The 23,483-nt window shown below is 41.0% G+C and overlaps 3 protein-coding genes across 4 annotated transcripts; 1 reads left to right on the forward strand and 2 right to left on the reverse strand.

Annotated features, from left to right (window-relative positions):
• Positions 1-328: 328 nt before the first annotated feature.
• eps8l3b (EPS8-like 3b) lies at positions 329-7,649 on the forward strand. The gene is made up of 19 exons (XM_041065413.1): positions 329-520; positions 826-941; positions 1,062-1,126; positions 1,232-1,390; positions 2,132-2,281; positions 2,502-2,587; positions 2,713-2,846; positions 3,096-3,217; positions 3,410-3,545; positions 3,703-3,779; positions 3,934-4,008; positions 4,155-4,300; positions 5,204-5,414; positions 5,513-5,547; positions 5,689-5,782; positions 6,484-6,600; positions 6,682-6,770; positions 6,886-7,018; positions 7,097-7,649. The coding sequence occupies exons 1-19, from the start codon at positions 483-485 to the stop codon at positions 7,136-7,138; spliced, it is 2,025 nt and encodes a 674-aa protein (XP_040921347.1). The 5' UTR covers positions 329-482; the 3' UTR covers positions 7,139-7,649.
• Positions 7,623-10,961, reverse strand: LOC121200256 (glutathione S-transferase Mu 4-like). Its single transcript, XM_041065425.1, has 8 exons — positions 10,783-10,961; positions 9,861-9,936; positions 9,679-9,743; positions 9,504-9,585; positions 9,244-9,341; positions 9,062-9,157; positions 8,276-8,386; positions 7,623-8,033 (listed from the first exon to the last, which is right to left on the reverse strand). Exons 1-8 carry the CDS (start codon positions 10,816-10,818, stop codon positions 7,944-7,946), a joined length of 654 nt encoding a protein of 217 aa, XP_040921359.1. The 5' UTR covers positions 10,819-10,961; the 3' UTR covers positions 7,623-7,943.
• A 1,231-nt stretch (positions 10,962-12,192) lies between these two features.
• On the reverse strand, positions 12,193-19,206 carry ampd2b (adenosine monophosphate deaminase 2b). 2 transcript variants are annotated; one of them, XM_041053072.1, is made up of 17 exons: positions 19,085-19,206; positions 18,852-18,982; positions 18,676-18,744; positions 18,460-18,562; positions 18,138-18,327; positions 17,399-17,540; positions 17,158-17,247; positions 16,855-16,984; positions 16,565-16,759; positions 16,274-16,405; positions 15,984-16,147; positions 15,410-15,536; positions 15,149-15,312; positions 14,600-14,720; positions 14,151-14,324; positions 13,818-13,928; positions 12,193-13,694 (listed from the first exon to the last, which is right to left on the reverse strand). In XM_041053072.1, the coding sequence occupies exons 1-17, from the start codon at positions 19,112-19,114 to the stop codon at positions 13,479-13,481; spliced, it is 2,289 nt and encodes a 762-aa protein (XP_040909006.1). In that variant the 5' UTR covers positions 19,115-19,206; the 3' UTR covers positions 12,193-13,478. The 2 variants fall into 2 exon arrangements, with proteins under 2 accessions (XP_040909006.1, XP_040909015.1); XM_041053081.1 differs by having other exon boundaries at positions 17,158-17,244; positions 19,085-19,182.
• Positions 19,207-23,483: the final 4,277 nt, after the last annotated feature.

A 23,483-nucleotide genomic window follows, 5' to 3' on the forward strand; every position in this document is an offset into this window, starting at 1 on the left:
TGTGGTCTTACAGTAGCACAGTTAGAAAACTGAATTGAATAATGTTAAGTTCAATTGCGTAAGCTCGCTGAAGTTTACCAACACTAGCCACCCAAATATACTGGTCATGCCACACAAAGCAGCTGTAGCAGCCCTGAAGTCGTTTTTTAATTTGAATGCTTATTGGTTCAAGTTGTAATTTGCAAAAGAAAGAGTCTGTTATTCTATCATTAAAAAAAAGTGACAGTTTTGTTGTAAGCGGTCAGAAAAAAACTGGCTGAGCAAATCCTTTGTGTGTTATGTGAACAGTGTATCTATGCAACCACCTATCCTGGTTAAATATAAAACAGGACAACTCGTATTGTGTCACACTGGCTGAGAAACATTTTTTTTCTTACAGGTTGGGGTGGCTTCCAAGAGTTTCTTCAATTCTACAGTCTGAAGTTTTAACTCTTCCAAAAGGAAAAAAAAAAAAAAAAAAAAAAAGACGCTGTTGTTTGAAAATGTATGGAAACACTGGCCCCTTCTCCTATTCCCCAAGGTCAGTAAAACCTCATCTTCAGGTTCACTGTCACTGGTGTTGCATTGGTTAAACCATTTGAGCACTAAAATTGAGATCTTTACAACACTCCACACACCTGTTCACACCCTTTTGGTGATAGAACACTACTGTGTTATGGTAACTGTGCAGCTCATTTGAGCTGTGGATGGTGAATGAGTTATCTTCAGGTCGCTGTGCTGGTGACGATGATGGTTTTATTGTCATATAAGCTGCCCAGACCGGTGGCGGCCCATGAATGCGCCCCACTTCTCCTGTCTGATAAGTTACCTTTTATTGTTCTTCAGGGGTTTTTTGCAGGACGACCTCCCGCAGCAGAGGCGGCCTTTCCAACAAGATGACCTGAAGGGTGCTCCACTGCAGAGAAACGGCATGTCCAGACCCAGTGGAAAATCCATATACAGTATGTTAAGACATAAAACAAAATAACACACATTTGTCGGTATAATAACATTTGACTTTTTGTGGGGACATTTCCAAGAGATTTTTAAATGAAACTTTTTTTTTTTTTTTTTTACATCAGATCAGAGAAAAGAGTACTCTGAGTCGCTGAACAGAGATCCTGACAACTTTCATGTCAGAGTGGAGGTAAATTTAAAATCAGCAATAGCATGGAGACATGCTAATACATTACTAATACATACTAATACCTTTAGCATTTCCCATTCATGACCCTCAACTCTGACTCCACAGCACCTGTTCACCTTTGAGCTGGACGGCCAAGCGGTGAAGACAGTTGACGACTGTGTGGCCAAGCTCAAGAGGCTGGATACCAAAGGTCGTCTGTGGCCCCAGGAGATGATCATGGAGATTCAGAGAGGATATCTACTGCTCAATGACATTGAGACCAAGGTTGGTAGTAATTCCTAAAAGAATGGTTTAAGAAGCCTTACAAGATTTGATCTCAGAGGGCACGTTACAATACTATCAACATCAATATGCGGCTTTAACAACCAGCACTCTTCTGTGAAGACTTTCACAACACTTTGGAAACTGCCTGCAGGGATTTGTTCCCACCCAGCCTCAGAAGCATTGATGAAATAGACACTGTTCAGTTCATCCCAAAGGTGTTTGAGGCGCTGAGGTCAGGGCTCTGCCAAGTTCTTCCACATTAAACTGGGAAAACAAATTTATTCATGGGCCTTCCTTTGTCTGGTTGCAACAGGAAATTGTTTCAGCCACAACGCTGAAAGCACACTAATGTCAAAAATATCATTTTGATTGAATTAAGAAAAACAGTCCCTGACCATTACACAAGCATTATTACACAAGCACAACAGTTTTAACTGTGATTTAACATGACTGTAAGTCTTAAAAAGAATGTTCTGCTTCGATGTGATGCGTAAAAATTTTGAACTCCTGACGAAAGTTTTTATTATTATTTTTTTTATTTCCTCTGCATTTGTATTTTTGCATTTTTATTCAGTATGGATTACATCTACATTTGTTCACAGTTTCACAAGGCTCCTTGCTCCGCTTTTTTCTGTATGTTGATACTTTGCACATTGATTTGTGTGAACTGTGTGTTCTCACATTCACTTTTCATTAACCTGTTGTCCCAATCTTTACCCTTTTACAATCTGATTTTTAAAGACAGAGCTGGAGGCGCTGCCTTTGAGTAGCATCACGAAAACCAAAGCTGTGTTGGACAGCTGCGCCTACAACTCTCTGCTGACAATAACTGTGCAAGACCGCAGCAAACACGCCCCTCAGGTCTTCATGTTCCAGTGTGAGGAGACTGGGGTGAGTCCCATCTCACTAAAACCATCAGTGAACTTAACTTTGGCCTCTTGACAACCTCCAGAGAAGGGAGGATGTGTTAGTCATGTTGAGGAGTGCAATCTCTGAAAGCACAGACAACTGTTTTCTGGAACCTTTATCTGTATTTCATAACAGCATGGATGTTGCTGTGTTTTGTTTGTGTCACAAAAGAGTTTGATTTAAATCGTATCTGTGTTACCAGGCGGAGCTCATCAAGGGTGATCTGGATAAAGTAACCCAGAGAGGAGGTGGTGATGTGGAACCACGTAGAAACCAGCCTGACATCTGGTACAGTGCCACGTCACAAGAATAAAGTCTAAACAAAGAAAAAAAAAATCTTTCCACATTTATGAGAAAGCAGAGGAAGCGCATAGGTAGAAAATTCATTAACTGCTGTCTGTTGATGTTTTCAGGAAAAATCTTGAAAATATTGTTGGGCAACAAGCTCCAGGAAATTTGCGGCAGCCTGCGCCTCGTCCTGTGCAGCGAGAGATGACCCCGCCACCACCAGATCACCCACCCCCACAGTGGGGCAACAAAGAACCAGGTACGTTGAAAACATATGAAAAATATCTTTAATCAGAGAAGAAAAACTACCTTAAGTTCTAACAGTGGTGCTTACCAACAACTGACTTTTTTAATTTCCTCAAAACAGTTCATGGATGTGTTCTGTGCAAATAAACTGGGTTCAGTAATAAACTCTGTCCAGTACGTCAATGCTGTGTCAACATCCTCCTGAAGTGCAGTCACATCAATATTTACCTACGAACTTGTTTCTTTTTTTATTTCCGATTAGAGAGTGTTCCTCCCCCACGGAGCTACACGCCACAGGAAGAAATGGTGCACCATCCTGATCTTCGTGAATTACAGCGTAGCCCAGAGGTCTCTCCTGAGCAAACAGACACAGAGAGGAACACGGTCAGTGCTGCCTCATCTCTTAACATAAGTTATAGCTAGTAGATTGTATGAGTAATAAATTATCATGAACATGGTATAATCACCTTTATCGTCACAAGGAAAACTCGTGCTCATATGTAGTAGTTTTTAAGTAAGATCCTACATGCTGCTGAATATGTTTTATGTCTTGTTTTTCTGTTCTCCTTTCTACAGGAGATTTTAAACCATGTTCTAAATGATTTGGAGATCTTCATGGACAAAGTGTCTGCTGCAGCAAATGCACCTTCACCGCAAAAGAACAAGAGCAATAAGAAAATTGTGTTTAAGAAGAAAAAAACAAAGAAAAATGGTAATATCCTTTCCCAGTTTATCCCTCCACAGGCACATATAAGTAAAAAGTAAATCAAAAGTAATCAGTGGAAAATAACCTCCTAAAGGTACAGAACATAGACTGTACATAAACAGTACAGAGTACTGTATTTATCTTGATTGTATATCTCTTTCAGAACCAGCTCACAGTCTGCCGCCTTGGGAGGAATACATCTCCTGTCTTCAGAAAATCAAATATGGATTCAATCTGTTGGTAAACTTGTTTTCAAATCTTTAAACGTTTCTATAGATAACTTGGTGCACATGGTGATTTTGTAACAAAGTTAGATAATGCCCTGATGTGTTGACTCAAAGATTTCAGAACAAAGCACTGGGCTGTGACTGAAATGCTCTTTCTCCTTACACAGGGCCAGCTGGACGGCTCACTGGCCAACCCCAGTGCTCAGGACTATGTCCACATCTTCTTCAGTATTTTAGGCATGGTGAGCTCTTACAACCTAAAGTTTATTTTTGACTGGCTGAATTCAAAGCTGCTTTTATTTGTGTTAAATGTGTTTGTGTTTTTCTTCACCACAATTGTGGCGCTCTCTTAGTTGTGAGAGTAAATACTTCCTTCATTTTCCCACAGATTGTGCCTCAGTATCCTGTGGACCTGCCTCCCACTGTGCTCTCTCCCCTGCTGACAGAGGCGGCCCTGCGGCTGCTCAGTCAGGTTGTCAGCACAGAGGAGGACCAGCTATGGAGGTCTCTGGGAGACTCCTGGAATGTCCCCAGGTAGGCTGGCCTTTACAGTCCTCACACACTTACGCAATACAGCGTGTTACCTTCCCCTATACATCCCTCTGACGTTAGTGCAACTATACCTGCCCTGCCACACCCTAACTCAGAGCATGGTGAGTCTTTTTGCTGATATGTTAAAAATAGGTCAGAGTTAATGCTGCATCCATGCGTTATGGAAAAATGGCAGATCGTTTGGCATTAGGCAACAATGAAATACTGTGTTGGATATGTTAATTCAATTGATTAATGATTAACGGACTAATACTTTATTGATCTGCCATTAAGAGCCATTGTGAAAAATCCCTTTGGCTCGTGCTCCTCCAGCAGGACACTTGGTTTGTGTTTTTATATGTATAGTTCTTCAGGATGGCCACTCCAAAGGACTGTTTTACCACTTACCTAAGACCTGCTGAAAATCTGGACCAAAATACATTTACCCTTTAACATCTTACTGACATCAATCAAAGGGATTTTTCACTACCTGGCGACTCAAAAGCTGATATTAAGTAATAAAGAGCTTCAAATGGTTCTATACAGCATTAGTAAACGATTTATTATTATATTAAGAGGAAATAAGTGTATTTCCTTAAAATGTCTGACTATTGCTTTCACTTTTTTAAATGGTGGACACATTAGAAAGACTATAAAAACATTTTGTTATCACACTCCTAACACTGCAACACTCAATTTTTTTCAGTTTGTGGTTTGCATTCGCCATGTTTTTTTTTAGCTCAAATACACCATTAACAGATGAAAGTGTACCAGATTCTACAAGGAATGCATCAAAAAGTCAAGTTGTTTTGACGGTTAGTTCTACAAAAGGTCAGTTCAGCATTAGGTAGATCCTTTCTGTTTTTTATTTAGCTGACAGTTTCCTGCCCTCCTGTCCCTTCACAGGTCTAGATGGCAGGACAGTGATGTCCGACCTTACATCCCTAAATTCTACGATGGCTGGCAGCCACCTCCCCCCTCACGCATCCCCTCCCCACTCCCTTCTAACAACAGTCCAGTGAGCAACAGCCAGCACTTCCCACCTGGCCGACCTAATGGACAAATAAATGAGAGCCAGAGCTACTCATCCAGGGCAATGCAATTGCAGCCTGAAGAGGTACTCACACAATTCCTCACCTTTCAGGGTTTCTGCAAGTTAAACTTAAGACCATGTGTAATGGTCACAATTATTCTGTTTGTTCGTGCCTTTTACAGCCTGTGACCAACACTTCATGGCGTTCACCAACACAGTGAGTATTATTACACCGCAGTAAATATGGCTTTATGATCACATTTACAGCAAATATGTCTTGAATCAGAAACTCATTCACTGGGCTTTATTCCAGTGATATTCATCGCTGTCACTAAGTGTGCGTCTGCTGCTGTTTCAGGTCCAGCAAGGCGCCCCTGTACATGCGGGCCATGTACAACTTCATGGCCAGAAACAGCCAAGAGCTGAGTATTATGAAGGGTGATGTGGTTCAGGTGAGATGAAGAACATGAAACAATGACCTTATTACCCCGAAATACAGGTATTAGTCTTGTAATGTCAAACACAGTGCAAAGGCTGCTTGTAAATATAAATAAAACTTATGGTAAGATCATAGTGACCACTGGAAACCTTATTATTTTTTTATATCATAGATGATTGGAGCAGTTTGCTGTATGTGCTTGGAAACTGATCTGCCATGCAAACCAATTGTCCTGTCTTAAATTAAAATTGCTCATATACGCTCAGTGTTAAGACATTGTTTAAAGATCCACTTGACATTTGCTTGTTCTCGGGCAGCGTCAACGCTAATTACAAAAAACAGCTTTCCAGCCTTTCTGACCATTGTGTCAGTGTACGTCCACCAGTTGTACAAATATAGGCCATTTTCAAATTAGTAAAAATATAAACGGATGTTTTTTCTGTTGATATTACTGTCACCATCAGAACTAAACACAGAAGCTTTTAATGCTGAATGCTCCAATGTACATTGGAACTTGCAGCCAAGTCCAGCCAACATCCAGGCTGTTTAAATCTTCACATACTATACTGATAAAGTACACTATTCTGAATAGACCCTTATTTCCATTTAAATATTCACATATCTGTTTGTATTTTTGCCACAGTCACAATCATAGCTGTCAGTATTATCATTTAGGTGCTTGAAATGTTTGTGTTCCTTTGGTCTTTTTTACAGGTGATTCAAAAATCCAAGCAATGGTGGCTTGTTCGTAATTCCCGCAATGAGGAAGGTAACATTCCTCAGAATGTTTTGGAGCCAGTGAAGAGCACCGGGCCCATGGAAGATCTACCGGTAAGCTAAGTGACAGGCAGCTCCGCTGAGTAAACTACTTAACAGACTTCACAAATAACATTTTATTCCCTTCACACACAGCGGGAGACTCGTGGCCCAGTCACTCTAGACATGTCCTCCACACCTGCAGAGGTGAAAGCCTGGCTGCAGTACAAAGGTTTCTCCAAAATGTGAGTGAAATGATCCACAGAGTGACTGGGAATTTTAAGATGTCTGTACTGTAAATCAAGCTTGTATTGCAGGATGAAGTGTGATATTCTATGTTTCACGCCTTTACATGAACAGCACTGTGACCAGCCTCGGGGTGCTGACAGGTGAACTCCTTCTGGGGATGGCCAAGGACGAGATAAGGACGGTGTGTCCAGAGGAAGGTGGCAAGGTCTTCTTCCAGCTTCAGGCCATTAAATCAGCCATTGCAGTAAGTATTATGTCATATGATACACTAATAAATACACATTGCATCCACATCAGTAAATTTTCATCTTGTTCCCTGCAGCTTGCCAGTGAACCATCAGGCCTGTACAACGGCCGCTACTAACAACATGCCTCACTGCTCCCTCAGTTTCTTTTTCAACATCTGGAATTAATGGGGTCAAAATTCATCCCTTTACATCAGAAATTATCTTGTGTGGATGGCAACTTTCAGCATGAATGAAACCGCATCAAATACTGCATCGTCATTCAAGTGAAAGTGCTTTTAGCGAATAAAACTTGTGTATGACTAGCAACATTTTAATTAACTGTAATTTCTTGTACTTCTAGTCATTTCAAATAAACTGTGTATAGTTTTCCTGATCATAAAAATCAAATGTATGTAGACATTTAAAACACCATTCTTCTCTTAATAACTTTGGTGAGCCATGTTTTGTGTGTTTAGTATATACATCTAAAATACATTACATTATCTTCAGCTGCATTAACTTATACTCATGTTATATTTTATTTTAATTAATGTTTCTTAAGATGTAATTTATTGTACAGGAAGTAAAGTTGAAATTCAGACAGAAACAGTCAATACAAGATTTACTTTAATCAGTCAAAACAATTTATTTTTCAAATGTAACAAGAAAGGAAGTGCTTTAAGTCAAATTAAAGTTTCTAAATTAAAGTACAAACTTGGTTTTCTTTTGACAAAACTTGATTCGTGTAAATATCCGGGAGACTGTAAGATGCTTAAAGATCATGAATCCAACACACCCAAAAAGTTAACAGCTTATGAAAAGACAAATGGTCCAGACTAACTTTTCTCTAGTTCTGAATTTATGGTTATTGAGTCAGCTGCACTTGCAAGCATTATTTTAATTGTTTCTAGTCTAAGGCATCAATGTGTTGTATTTTACTCTTTACTTGTTCCCCCATTTGGCCATCTTGTTGTTGACCGGAGTCTTCATGAATCTGTCAGACTTCATGTATGCAGCAATCCTCTCCTGAGCCTTTGAGGATGATAGGATATTATGTTAAATCATTAAAAAACTAACACATAAGCTCCTCCACATATACATGCTTTACCTACAGATTTCAAAATAAGACGGTCACAACAACACAGAGCAAGAAAAACAAAGAACGCAGCTACAGTGCAGGACTTTCTATTTTTTCTATTCCTGACAGCAGCTGTCAGTGGTAAGTGTAGGATGTGCTGTTCGTATATGACAAACAAACAACTGAGAGCTCTCACCTCAAAACGGTCTAAGAGATCACGGAGGTTCTTGAAGTCATCCAGGCACGTAGGATGAAACATCCTGTGTTGATCCAACAGCTCGTACAAAATGAAGTCCACAAAAGTGATCTGTTATAAAGAAATGTTATATTAGCGACACATGTTGAAAGTGAGATAAGATAAGATAGGATACACCTTTATTAGTCCCACAATGGGGAAATTGTCACAGCAGCAGAGAGACAGATTCAGGCACCCAGAATATACAAAAAATCAAATATATAAAGACTCAAGATAAGATTTACTATAGAAAATAAATACTAAACAAAATGACAATATACACAGTGTGAGCTTTATATACAATATTGAACCACTGTACACAGTATGGGCACAGTACAGACAAACCTGCACTGATCAATAGTTTTAAGTGCAAAGGGCTACATGTACTGTGAATCGTGAAGAAGCCAGAGAATTATCACCAAACTCTGCTGTTCACTCTCAGCTCCACTAGGCTTTATAACCTGAATAAGCTCATTGTTAAAATATCAACTAGCTAGTGAACATAGTGGGGCACCTAGCAGCGAATAACAGATGAGTCCAGATGAATGATAATGTTGCTTTGTGACTGCTGGGTGTGTACACAGGCAACTGTCAGCTAACAAGTTTGCATATCAACCTTGTAATATGCCAAAAGTGTGATTTTCACCTTGTTATGGCACTCTAGCCCAAAGTAGCACAAAATACATATTCCTGCAGTTTTACAAATTTGACTGGGTCTAGCATAAGAATGTCTGACAGGTGAAATACCTTGTCACCAGCAAACCACTTCCTGTCTCCCAAGAAATTTGAGAACTGCTTCAGGACGCATGGCAGCATCTCAAGGTACCCTGGCTTCATCTTGTCCTAATGTCAAAGACGGCATTAGTAGAGTCAAAGGTGTAAAATGACATATTCAGTGTTACTTCAGTCACTTTTAATGGAGCACTCACAAAGTCAGTGTAGCACAGCCTCACAAAGCCATTTCTGAAGTCCATGGCCTGGTTCTCCAAGATGTCCACACGGACCTTCTCATCCTCAGTCTCTCCGCCTGTTATCAGATCAGATGTTAGGGAGACACTCAGGGAATAAGATATCCACCATTTGGAAAAAAAAGTGTCTCTCTCAGTTTATAATCTTGACAGTGAATAAATAAAAACTGACATGAAACTTAAAAAAATATTCATATGTACAATAGACACACAATACTTACACAAATTGTGCTTACGAGCAATGTACCTCATAATAGCATTGCTCTGCACTATCTTCCTGTCTCCATCCTCCAAGTACGGCAGCTATGGTGAAAGGTTAATTACAATATCATGATTAGTAGATAATTTAAACCGGCCTGCTTTATTTTACTCTTTCAAAGGTTGCAACTCACTTACATTGGAAAAGTCTATTCCAAGTTTTTCCTTTTCATCGAACCAGCAGCTCTTGTCATAGTTTGGAGCTGTGTGAGAGAAAAATAGAGTACATGAATAAATTTGTATGTTGTGTGAACACTAGCACCACTTCTTTAGTTAAAATTATGACAGCGGTTCATCTGTTAGTTGAACAGGCAAGTTACCTTCACCACAGACATAAAACTTGTTCTCGTAGTTGGTGCCGGTGTACTCCAACAGCAGGCGGATCGGCTGGGCGAGCTGCATAAGTGCACAAAAATCAGATGGGAGAGAAGATGGTGGATTTTTAAGTTTTTGCTCAACACATCTGAGTTCTGAGGTTTACACATAGATGTGGGCAAAGAAGATACACACTTTTTTTTATCCCTTCCCATTTATAATTTCCAGATAATGAGACAATTTTAAATACATAATTAAATACATAATTTTTTGTGCACTAATTTTGTCACTCAGCTGTAACAATAATTTCTAATATTATAATTAATCGATTAAACACAACCTGAACAAAATGATGCAAAAATGATTGATGAATTTACTAATTAAAAATAGATATATGTAAAAGGTCCACCTGTTAACTTTTCTAGAAGTTATTTCAGAAGTAACATTACTGCCTAAAGGAAACATGTTTAAGATGTTTTCAAATGAAATTTCAGACGTTTTTTTTTTCTCAGACATTTTCGACCGGCACTGCTCAACCACAGAGAGGAGCTCTAACTGTGTGAAACATCCGAAAATGTTAAGTCAACACCGGACACGTTAGCGAACATCTCCGCAAACGTTCGCTAACGTACGGAATATATCTGATTCTAACGCTGACGTCGCCCCTACACGTCTGTAATTAAAAGATTACGTATGGAGCACGTGCGCCCGGGGCCGCGCCGGTTGTTTCGAAGTTATATAACGGTTTCACCGGGCAAGGCTCAGCCATTAGTTATGATGTACATAGAAACACACTAAAGTTTTGCAGTAAAACTTGCAAACAGTGGACACACGCAGTTTGAAACGCAGCGGCAACCGTTAACAGACACGCCGCTGCAAACGACAGGAGCTACTTAGGTCACCAACAATGAAGACGTCTGAACTTACCCCGCGAATGTCCCAGTAAGCCAGTTTCATTGTCATTTTTGAAACACGGTCGGAGACCAAATGTTGCTGACCGCGTCTACACCAGCTTCTGCAAAACACTGGTCGGAGGGGCGGGGGGCGAGGGAGAGGTATACTGGTCTCTCTCTCTCTCTCTCTCTCTCTCTCTCTCTCTCTCTCTCTCTCTCTCTCTCTATCTCTGTCTCTCTCTCTCTCTCTCTCTCTCTCTCTCTCTCTCTCTCTGCAGACTGTGAGAAGACAGGCCAGCGGAGGAGTGAGCCGGCCCGGACCGGCTCTTTTGTTATTACTTTGCACGCTGTGTGACTGTGAATCAAAACTTGCGGCAGGCAGCTAAGCCTCCGGTATCTATCCTGTAGGCGCCTGGCTGTAACAACTGTACTGCAAGATAAAACAAGAATGTATGCAGGGTTTACTGTAACCTGCACACAAAAGAGTTTGAGAGAGTGTTTGTCAAAGTTCATTTTGACTTCAGAAGCGAGTAAAACAAGACCAACTCAAGGTTGGTCTTTCAGCCATTTCCAGCGATCTTCATCAGCAGATGTTGGCTCAGCATATTTTTGTCATCCATCCATCCATCCGTAGCACCTTTTGTCATCCATAACACACCAAGGGTGTGTAACCCAGTGATACGTGGACCTTGAGTTCAGCGCAGTGTTGCGCACCATAAATGTGGGCTATTTTTGTTTTGTTTCATCACTTTTTGATTTTGTAGTGAGTAATGTGCAAAAAACAAACTAACAAAAAAAAACAAACAAAAAACATTTGACCCTAAAATAAGCTAAAATTGCCTATCCAGTCTTGCTAATTCTGAAAAATGAAATGAACCTGTTTTTGGAAAATGAATGTGCATTTCCACATGACACATGATTGAAACATCAAATTATCATCTGTTATTTTTCAGTCAATCAACTAATCAACTGGCAGACTGTTTTAGCACAAATATACAGTCATATAATGTGTGCATACTGTAATAGTGTTTGTGTGTGCCATTAATACAGCCCTCAGTTCTTTAATTCTGGAAAAAAAATGGTATGACTGTGATCAGTCTGAATTTTGTGTTGAATTTCCTACTCCCTTTGACCCACATTATTGGAGAGTAATGAGCTGAACATGGGCACACCACACAATGAAGTCTTTGTCTCACTTCTCATACTCACTCACACATATTTCTACAAAACCGCTACTTATGATCAGCTGCTGAACCTCAAACAGACCTTATTTTTGTCTTTATCACTTTTGTATCTTGCAGTTTCAGAAGGCATTTATTCCTTGTCTGAAATGTTCAAACTGGAGGGACAGAAACACTCCATTGTGAACAACATTTATTTTTTTCATAGACACAAATTTCATTAAATAATATTTCACAAACAACACATATAATTCTCTGGGAGGGGGGGCATGTAATGCTTTGAATAGCAACAAGTAGCCCTACTAAAACATCAGGACCCAAACTGAAGGGTGGAGTTTAAGAAAGGGTTGTCAAGTTAGTCCACTTTCAGTTCTCTGAAACGGATCATCATGCATGATTCACTGGACTATGACTCAGAAATGTACGTATTTTAAATATTTGTGTGTAAAGTTCAGACTGTCTGTAGAAACACTGTCACAAAATAAGAGTTAGTACAATAGAATGCTACAAAGGAATAGCATTACTGCACACCAGAAAACAAGTATTGACGTGCCTTCATGCAATCCTACTTAATCACTGTAAAGACTGTAAAAAAAAAAAAACCCAGCAAGAATATCACAAGGAGCAGCAGTGGAAAATATGTTGTTAATATCATTTCCAGTAAGGGAAATACAGAAGATGTGAAGCTTTCTGCCAGTTATACAGCATGAGGTATTGTCCTGTGAATGATTACAGTAGAAAATGTCAACCGTACCAAACAAAGATTTATGTAGTGTTCCTGATTTGACCCGAAACACTAGTTTAACTTGACTAGGGATAGTCTGTAAGCCTAGGTTTTCGCATCACATGCATCACACCCAACAAATGTTATTTCATTATTTGAATTGTTCACACTTTATTTACTCAGCTGTTCAATTATATTTGCAAGTTTGAAGTTCTTTCAAAGAAATTCCTCTGGGTTGGGTTGTCAATCCATTATTAAGTTTTCAAATGTAGAATGTCCTAAGGTCACAAAAAACCCAGATTTGCCTGTAAAGGTAGCACAAACATGACCTCAGTGTTCTCAGTGTTAGCCACAGCCCTGGATGTAGCCTTTTAACTTTCCAATTGTCTTCTTACTTCAGTCGGTCAGTGTTTGTATCCAGTGTATAAGTTTTATTAATGGGCTGAATAATGTCAATATCATTCAAGGCTTACTAAAGGAAATGCAGGCTTTGTTCAAAACCTCTGACAAAATGTGGTTGCAAACCACTAAAAATATAATATTTTTAAAAATAAATAGATCAAGAGACATTGTGAAATCACCATGACAAACTAAACAAAGAAATGAAACAAAGAAAAGAAAGACTTCAAGAAAAAAGAAGTAACCACCTTGGGTACAAAGATTGTAGGTCCTCTGTCATATTGCCATGGTAGCAACTCTCACAGTCTTATAACAAAGCTTTTCTCTTTTCACAGGCGTGATATGTTGATATGCAAATCTTTACAAAGTTCCTGATGTGAAAACAGGGAATGTAGTGAGAATTTTGTTTTGTGTTGTGCTGCATGTTCACTTGTCTGCCTGCACAGATCCCATGCACAGACTGCCCTCCTCCTCGATGGTCTCCAGCTCGTCTGTGCGAATGGCCTGTGTGATTAAATTCAGCTCCTCACACATGGTCTCGTAACGGTACGCCACGCGGATGTCGGGAACGTTGGTGCGTCTGATGTCATTACCCTCCTGTCCCTCCTTGATGTAGTTTGGACCAAGCCAGTAGCTCTTTACCTGATCCGGAAGAGGAGTCAGAGTTAAATTAAACTGTCTGGAGCCACATACTGAGGAGTGAGTGGTACAGTCATAGACAATAAAACTGGATAATGTGCATTGTGCTGTAAGGATAATTGATACCTTGTGAGAGAATCCGCTCATCAGCACACTGTTTCTGGCCAGCTCACACATGTCACAAGAACTCAGCTTCCACACCTGAGCAGCAATGCTGTACTCCTCCATCAAGGGCTCCTACACAGAGCAAAAAAAAGAAAAAAATTCTGTGTGAGAAAATCTTTTACTCTTTGATTTAAAAACATGCATTGTGAACTGACATTCAGTGCTCTAATCCTTCAAGTTAAAGGACCTATTGAGTGTCCAGCTCAACAGGTCCACTTACACCATATTTCTTATTTTCAAAATTGAAAGGATTAACAACGTATTTACAATGTTTAATTGGCTGCGTGCACTGACCTTGGTGAAGTGGAACTGCAGAGGGTCGTCTGTGGACAGAGAGACCATGAGGCCTCTAGACAGGTACTCTGGCAGAGGGTTGCGATGGTAGCTGAGGAATAGGCTGTTATTGCTGAGAGGGGACATGGCGATGCCTATCTGAGCCAAGTAGTACAGATACTGCAGCACAGGAGCCTGAAGGGACACAAGGCATAATGTTGTGTGCTGTAGTAGTAAACAAGGAATCAACCACAAGTATATCTGAGCATTTCAGGAAGCAATGTTATGATTAAAATGCGATTCGGCTACAAAAACATAAACCAGATGATCTAGATGAGCACTGGCACTTTTCTTAAATGCATCGTTTCCTCACAAACTTTTGGAAGGCTAAACTCCCCCCCCCCCCTCTCTCTCTCTCTCTCTCTGTGTGTGTGAGTGAAATGGGCAGATTTGTGATACTGAGGTCACACCTTCCTGAGCAGCAGCCCGTGAGAGATGTTCTCTGACAACATGAACCCAGACACCAGGTGATGGATTGGCCCCGCCTCCCCGCAATGAGGACGTAGGACAAACGTGTGAAACCCCCGCTGCCTGGAGAGAAAAGGCACACAATTACCAGGAGGGGGGACTTCAACAGCTGTAAGGGAGGTAAAACTGAGTTTCAGCGTTGTGTGGCTTGATATTTCAGCACTCAGGCATAAATGAACATCCGCTGTTGTTCCCCGGTGAATGACTCCCTAAGCATAAGAGTGTATGTAATAATGTTTGTTGTTTTTTTTTATGTATCATGAATTGTAGCTGAAAAAACAGAAAAAACAATTTAAAAACCCTGATGTTAAAGTATGAAATTGTATTGCAACTGTAACTGCACTGGGTTAGTGTGAGGGTTAGCTGACCCTAACACTAAATGACTGTTTCACTGTGTTTGTTATAAACACCAGAAGCATACACTCAGAGACCGTTGGCCTTAACAAAAAGAGGATTATGGCAGCCTGTTGAACTGAGGTGTGGTTACATACCTGCGCAGGTGATTCAGCACAGTCATGTTTGCATACATATAGTAGAGGTAGTAGGAATAGGGTGGGTTGTCCTCCTCTGTCCAGTTGACTGGCAGTGGACTGTCCAGGTTGAAGATATGTTGCTCTGGTTTCGACTCATCATCCACACTGTCAAAACCCACAACCTGTGTGAGGGACCAAGAACAGATCCATGAAGCTCTCTGTCAGCTGACCACAATAAATGCGACAGATTAAAGTGTTTGTACAGGAAAGTGTTTGTACATGCTGAAGGAAGAGGTGCAGCTCTGGATGGCTGCCAGGGTTGACTGTAACCTCAAACAGAGGCATGAAGATATTCTCCAGCATCTCTTGGAAGTTGCACAGTTGTTTCTTCGTGTGGTAGACGTCACTTTAAAGACAGAATAAATACGTATCACGAAATCAGTGGTGGAATAATTGTGGAAGTACTGATGAAATATTACATTTGTAGTGCTTCTTTTACTCCTGTATTTACAAACTGCTCACAGGCTGATGTAGCCATCTGTAAAACTGATCAAGGGTAAATCAGAGATGGACATTCTACTGTGTAGTTTGAGTGAAAGAGTATGTTATATCTATAATTTTTAATTTATAAAGCCACTGTATGCTTTATATTTGAAATTGAAATGTGCAGCAACAATAGCTGTCAAATACGGCAAATGTAGGGGAGTAAAAACGTCAGTATTTCCCAGCAGTGTGGACATATAAAGTGGCATAAAAAGATAATACTCAACTAAACTATAAGTATGTTAAATATTGTACATAAGTACAGTAGTTGAGTAAATGTATTTAGTAGCTGTCCACTGGATTTACTCACAAGAGTCGTGGCACTTGCACAAGCCAGCGCACGTTGTTGGAGTAGACCTGATGTTTGACGGCCCACTTGGCCAGTTTGTCCCACTCGTCTCTGGAGCGCCCGTAGATCGACAGCCTGAGCTCCACGTTCTGGTACTTGCTCTCCTCCAGGTCAGCCATCACCTCCTGAAAAGCAGTGACACAAACAGTCAGCAGAGAGCGCCAGTGCCCCACCATGCAGTCATTCTGCAGTCGTCAGCAGCACTGGCAGTTTTAAAGGTGCAAGGGATTGTTTATGCATTCAGTGAGCACCTTAATGATGTGACCAAAGTATTTCCCCTCGATGTGGTTGTCTGTTTTGATGAAGATCTCTCTCAGGATGGACTCGCCGATAGGATTGTATTTGGCATTGAACTTATCAAATCGATGGAAAGTGTTACGGTCCTGCAAAAAAAAAAAAAAAGTTGAAACATTAAGTCACATCTCCTATTTGAAGAGAAGCTGCTGTCTAGTTGAATCATTGTCATTTCAACATGGCGGTACTACCAGGCAGCTTTTCTAAGATGATTAACTCTTTATCTATCCTTCATGGGCGCCACTTACTGCGTGCATGTCCAGGGTGTCCACACTCAGGTCAAAGGCCGTCAGGTTCATGCTCTCAAACACCTCCATGAGCGTCTGACCCTTGCCTCTTTCCACGTGAACAATCTCCTTAGGATACTTCTTCATGGCCCTTTTAATGAAACGCAGAAGATGCTTCTGGTTCATACAGGACGAGGCGTGGATATGTGTGTCAACCTGTACAGACAAACAAAAATGACATATTGGAGCCTGGTCCTAGATCACAATAAACAATTTTGATTGGGAAAAGTAGAAACAGCTCTCAAGTTCACCTTACGGATATTGTAAAAGTCTCGATGTGGGACTTTCTTCTGTGCTGCTAGCTCTTTCATCTCATTCAGCAGGATGTGCATCTGGAACTTGGAGCTGAGATACTGTAGACGACGGTAGCAGAAGGACTTTCTGTGGCAATGGGAAACAAAACAAACTAATAGTTTGTGCTTTCTGAGACATTCTGAAAATTAGCTTCCCTATTTTACTGCAGTTTTTTTGTCTTTACAAGATGGTTCACACAGGACACAGATGACAAAAATGCCTGGCGGTCAACCATTTGAATGGTATACACTTGAACTCACACTGGGCCGTTGATAATGAGGGCCATCATGACATTCATGTCAGCGATGTACTCCTGAAGGTCTGGATATGGCAGGTCCAGCTCTGTGCTCCTGTTAGCAACATAAAAAAAACTTAAGCAGAAGACTCTTTGCTGCCAAAAAAATGTGTGAACTGAGTCTAAAAACAGACACGCATCCTACCACACTGAGGAATATGAGATAAAGCATGCGTGCTACAGGTGATTCATCACAAACATCTCACTTTTCCATAGTGCTCCTTGTTGTGTACACATGCATGACACCATGCACCATCTTGCAGCCGTAGCCCATGTCAGGGGGCATGCTGGCAGGGTCCTGGTTCTCGTACGGGTGCGTTTCAGAAACAGGTGGGTGCACCGTGGCATCTGAGAGGAGACAGAATGTCGCACTGTGTCACGGCTTTGAATGAGGTGGCAACGCATATACAACGACTGTCTGATTTTAACAGCCCGCACGTGGTGACAGCCTGTTCAGGGGTGTGTAACAGATGGATTGTGAAATCTGTGGGTGTGCCCGGTTATGTCTTAATGTGAGAGTATTGCACATGACACTGGACGTGACTTGTTGTGATATTAACAACAGATTACTAATTGTTTTTGAGTAAGCAGAGCATTTTATGTTAATATGAGGATAATTATTTTGAACCATCTGTTTTATTTTTGTTTCTCTCTGTCACATAACATCTTTATGTCTGTCCACCTTGGAACACGGATCCCTCCTCTGTTGCACTCTTTCTTATGCTGTATAGATTGTAAAAGTCTTTGAGGCAAATTTGTAAGTAAATAGACTAAATTAATCTTTTTGTCACAAAGATTCAATTATCATAATAGCTGACTAATCTCTTCAGGACAAATTAGGACCTCCTATTTGTTAGTTTAGTTGCTAATTTGTTGTTTAGTTTTTGAGCTTACAGTACATGAAGGTGTTAGTGTGGTGCTGTAGGTGCGCACATGTGAATATACCTGCTGTCTCTGTGGTCTCTGGGATCTCCTCCTCATAAATATCCAGGTCTAGGGGTCTCTCACTCAGCTCCTGCAGGTAACGAGAAGTGGTCCTGCAGAAGCTCTGCAGCGACAGACCCATGTACTTCTGTCTAATGAACAGAGCCTTCACCACACATTTGGCGGCATCCAACAGATCTGTGAAGGGAACCTTGATGGAAACAAAGAGAAAAAAACAATAGAAGGTGTCTTTTTGAGAGACGAGGTGTTAATTCTGTATGAAATACTTATACTTTGCTTTTCTGATTCTTTCGGTGTTATTGCGGTGACCACTCTGACTTACCCCACATTTTTCCTCTCCAGAAATAGTGACTCTCTGGTACTCCCTCTCTGGGACAAGCTCTCTCTCCTGCAGGTCAGGAGCTTGGCTCTGCTCCTTCATATATCTAATGATAGATCAATGAATAAATAACTTTTAAACAGTCTGTTCTGGTAGTTTAAGATATACATTCGGTGGATAATGAGATGACTGTTGACTGTAGCCAGGGGACACACTCACTCGAGATCAGTGGCACTGTCAGTCTTCATGAACTCCTGTTTGGCTCGCAGAAGGATGTCAGGTTCAAACCTGAGGGCAGAGCTGACTTCAGGATCATCAAAGCGGAGTCTGACTGCAAACGCAGTCACATGTGTTTTGTATATTAATCACATACCTCTTTCTTTCCACTCACTTACTTGACATCTTGGCTGATCTGCCGCTCAAGGCGTTGACGTCTCTCCTCCAGCTGTTCGATGGGGCTATCCTCAGGAAATTCATAGGGTGCACTGCGCATCTCACTCTCTGCCAGGCTGCGGGAGAACAGCTCCTTCACACAGAACACACACACACAGAGTACACAACATTACAAAAGCCACAAATAAGTTTAAAGTATTAGGTTAGTAGATGAGCACAATCACTGAGTACTGACTTCGGCAATCTCCTTGTATTTCCCGTCCATGGATGTACGCAGGTCAATGGATTGTTTCAAGGCCACAGGGATCCCAGGCAAGGAATGCTGGGAAGTGAGGAGGTGGCGGGTACCACGGAGATCAACTGGAGATAAAGGCGGGGTGAAAGAGGGAAAGAAATCGTCAAATGAGGGGGAAAATTATGCATCTTAGAGAATACTGAAGAATAATCCATACTTTTTGAGATAAAAAAAAAAAAACAGCAAATTTAGGCTTCAGTATCTTCTAATGACACAAGACAGATAAATCCTCATGTCAGTCACACTAAAGACACACACAGCAATGAATAGCAACTAATTTCAGTTCAGAAAGATGATAAATCAGTTTTGCTCGCAACAGCTGTGTCCTCTTAACTGTTAATGAGCTCAATCAACCTGGAGAAGATTAGCAAATGTCTTCTTCTTTTACCCGCCAAGGAAAAAAAAATATGAACATGAATGAGATAAACCAGCTGAATCATACCAGTGAGTGTACTTTTACTTCATGTTTTTTTCATTCCTTCAACATATAACTTATTCACAGTCACTAAAACAGTCTGCAGAAGCTTGTTGTTCCGCTGTCAGTGGGCCTTTACACAACAGCAGAGGTCTGAGCTCAGCAGCTGTTTGTGCCTTGAGACACAATGGACCATTCAGGTGGAGAGCCCATCAGCACATACACCGGCTAATACCCTCCATTGTTGCCAATGCAAGACATGAGTTTTATACAAACCCAGCCGTCATGGAAAGGCAAGGAGGGAAATCGAAGGGGGGATGGTCCTTGAAAATCATGCTTGGGGACAAGGACAGCTGTGAGTGGATGCTGGGGACAGAAGGTTGTTAACAGTGATGGGAAAAAAAAGAGAGGTTCAGTGTTCGACTGTGAGAAACAGAAACAGTGAGGAGAAACAATGCTTTCACTGTCTTATTTCTCCCTCCCCATGGGTGTATATGTAGTAGTCTGGCTGCAATGATATTAATCTTTCCCTCGAAACTACGCACCTGCCACTGAAATATTCATTATCCTGCTAAATATTTCATCCTGTGTGTGCTAGAATGTCAGTGGGCCTGTTGTCAGTATTTATAGACCATACACACAATGTCAAAGGGGGTATACTGTATGATACCTGCAGTCTGACAATGAAGCTGTAAGGTCTTTGTATTGTCCCCGTCTGAATTAAAAGTCTGATTTAGTTAACACAGTGTGTCTGAGTCTGTCTGCTCTGTGGGGACAGCAAAGGAGCCCAGAGAGGCCAATTAACTGGGCCAATTAGGACTCAACAAAAAGCTTCATTAAAAAGATATAAAAACACTGGGTGAGGTACACAGAATGATAGCTGTAAAGAGAAAAGATATAATCATCGGCCAAACCACAACTCGCCCCATGTTTATCACCTTCTGCTTAACACTGTACAATCAACACATCCCACTCAGCACACAACACAAGTTTGCCTGCACCACAAGGCAGCAACATCAAAACATACACAAGTATGTCAGACTCAAATAATTAGCGAACAAAGAGACATAAAATGTGTTAAGTTTCATGGCAATAGTTGTTGAGGCTTTCACTCAAAACCATAAGACAAAGAAAAGTCAGAGGTTAACCAAAGTCAGCTGGATTCATCATCTGGGGACCATGAATGTCTGTGCAAAATTGGATGACAACCCATCTAATACTTGATGAAATAATTCAGTCTGGACAGAAGTATTAGAACAGCAGACATGATAATGGAGATGAATATGAAACATGAAATGACCTGGAATATTTCCCTCTTTGGATTATATCTTGTATAGAAATTTTTTTGTTGACATTTGGATTGTTTTGTGTATTTGAGTTTTGGTTGTGTATTCTCTGTTTTATTTTGTCATAACCCTAGTGTATCTGGTCTTTTTCTAGTTCCTGTCTTTGTCTGGTTTCCCTCCTTTAGTGATTGTCCTAATTGGTGTCACCTGTTGCCCATTCCCTTGTGTATATAAGTCTCGTTGTTTCCCTGTGTCCTTGTCAGTTTGTCTGTGTCCGTACCTGTGTTGGTTCCCTGTGTTTGTTTCCCCCCTCATGGGCTTACTTTGGTTACCTTTGATCCCAAATAAGGACTTTTGGAGTTTGCTTAGTGTTGTATTTTAAAAACACTCGATGTGATACCAAACTGTCCTCCACAGATAGGTGCTCCTCTGGTGTTTGGAAGGGGCAAGTCTGTGCAATGTAATGGTCAGCTGAGATGATATCTCTGCTGTCAGTTTGGGACATATCAGTTTGACGTGATAACAGCGGACACTGATGTGGAGGGCAGGAGGCTACCAGCAGCAAAGACATCATGCTGGGCTGCAGTAAGGCCAAGCCCACCGGACCTGGAGCTAATCCCCTAATGGCTGCTATATTTGGATCAGTAGCATCTATGGTTATATAACAACTCATCCCCCCACAGTTGGAGAGCAAACCACTCAGAAATTAAAGTCAGTCATGTTTCCCTTGAATTTATACCACATAATCTAGTCATCTGAAGCTTATATTGATCTCTCAGGAGCATGAGGAAAGCAGCATGAGAGCTTGAGTGAAAAGGATTTTAAGCTGTTTGCACACACCACCAGTGAGTCCACCTTATACAGAAACATGTTGAATCAAACACAACGCAACACACGATCTTGCACAGCTCATCGTTCCATATTGCCGCTGAGCCTCAAAACGAGGTCAAAGAGTATCAGCTTGCTTAGGGACTTCCACAGCATGCATATTTCAGCAGCAATACAGAGTACAGAGAGTCCTAATCCCGGTCTAACTGGATAGTGCGGTGTAAAAAGTCCTCAGGGAAGAGATGACAAGTGGAAAGTCATCCAAAGCCGACAGGCCAGAGGGGAGAAAGAGCCCAGGGGTCAAGAGACATCCGGTGAAACTTCATCTATCGTACTGCTTATTATTTTTCTCGCCTTTTTCAGGAAACTTGTTACAACTTCTCAGTAGACATCCACAAGTTCCTGCCCACACGGAATACAATCTCAGTGATTGTACTTAATTATCCAAAGATTCCCTCTCTTTTATCCCCTTCCCCCCTCCTCTCTCTGTTTCTGCCACCAGGCAGGCTGTGAATCATCAAACACTGTCTACCTGTCACCATTGACTATGTAGATTTGGTATTCAGCCCTCAACAAACACCAGTGACTCACAGCCTCTGTGGCAAATGTCTCAGAGTAAAAGGCATATGTACTCATAGCTGACATGTGTCAGTGCTGCAGAGAACACAGGATCAACAGGGAAAGACAAATATAAACAATGCAGTAGTAGAGGTTGTGATATGTAAGGGTATTGTAATTTTTTGATATGCATCCCTAGTTTCAGTACCGATACCAGAATGAGACTTGTTTTTCATATCTTTCTTTAAGGAATAGAACTGTTTTTCTGCAAAAATGAGGCCACATTTCTTGGATACTTAAATACTGTCTAAGCAGAAGAAGCTGTACAAGAATTTTTCCATAAACAAAAGAGTTTAAAACTGGCCGTATTTTGATTTGATGTGGGAAGAATCAAAGACCAAAGGATGAAGTTAAGAAATCATAAATCTCTTCAGGCATTCAATGTCCGCTTTCAGAGTTTTCAATACTCTGCACTCTGGATACATTTCAGTCAATAGCAAAAAGAGCCAGAATATTTTTGATTGAGGCAATTTTGCCTCCACAAATAAGTGATCTGTAAAATCATAAACAAGAAATTTTTAAAACAACATAACTGAGCCTATGAAGAATGTCACGTCTCTTGCGATCTGGTCTATCACAAGAAAATGTTGCATATACACAATTCAGCATAACTGAAATGGAATCTGGCTGCTCACGATCATGTAGAGTCTCTTGTCCAAAAGAGGAACGCACATGCATAGCAGGGAGAATGAAGCAGGATCTAACTCAGGATCTTCTCTGCACAACTAAAGGATGCTTCCTCCTTCAAGCATCTCTCACTGGCTCTGAATCAGACAGTTGACGTCTTTCAAGATGTGTAATCAAAGTCTTCGGTTTGGTCTCTGCAGCTGCATGAACTGGATGTGAGCAGGCCAGTGCTGGTCTTTTAGTAGAAACTTCCTTCCTGTGTTTCCTTTACTGCTCTCAGCCTTGTCACTTGAACCGTTAAGAAAAGAAATACTAAAAGCATAAAGGTAGAATGTCAACTAGCCTCGAAAACAACCATTTCAATCAGATCCCACAGTTGCAGGTGTAGTCAGCACAATTTTAGTCGACCTGCTCTGCCTCTTTGTGCACAGTTGCACCTTTACACCATCCTCAAAAAACATGAGAAAGCTAGTTTGTGGGACAATCAATCGACACACATTCTCCTCAGCGCAGTAAAAGCAGCACTGCTCAGGGCTATTACACAAAGCCGTCAAGGGACAGGCAG

Source organism: Toxotes jaculatrix, chromosome 2 (assembly GCF_017976425.1).
Source record: "Toxotes jaculatrix isolate fToxJac2 chromosome 2, fToxJac2.pri, whole genome shotgun sequence".
NCBI lineage: Eukaryota > Metazoa > Chordata > Actinopteri > Toxotidae > Toxotes > Toxotes jaculatrix.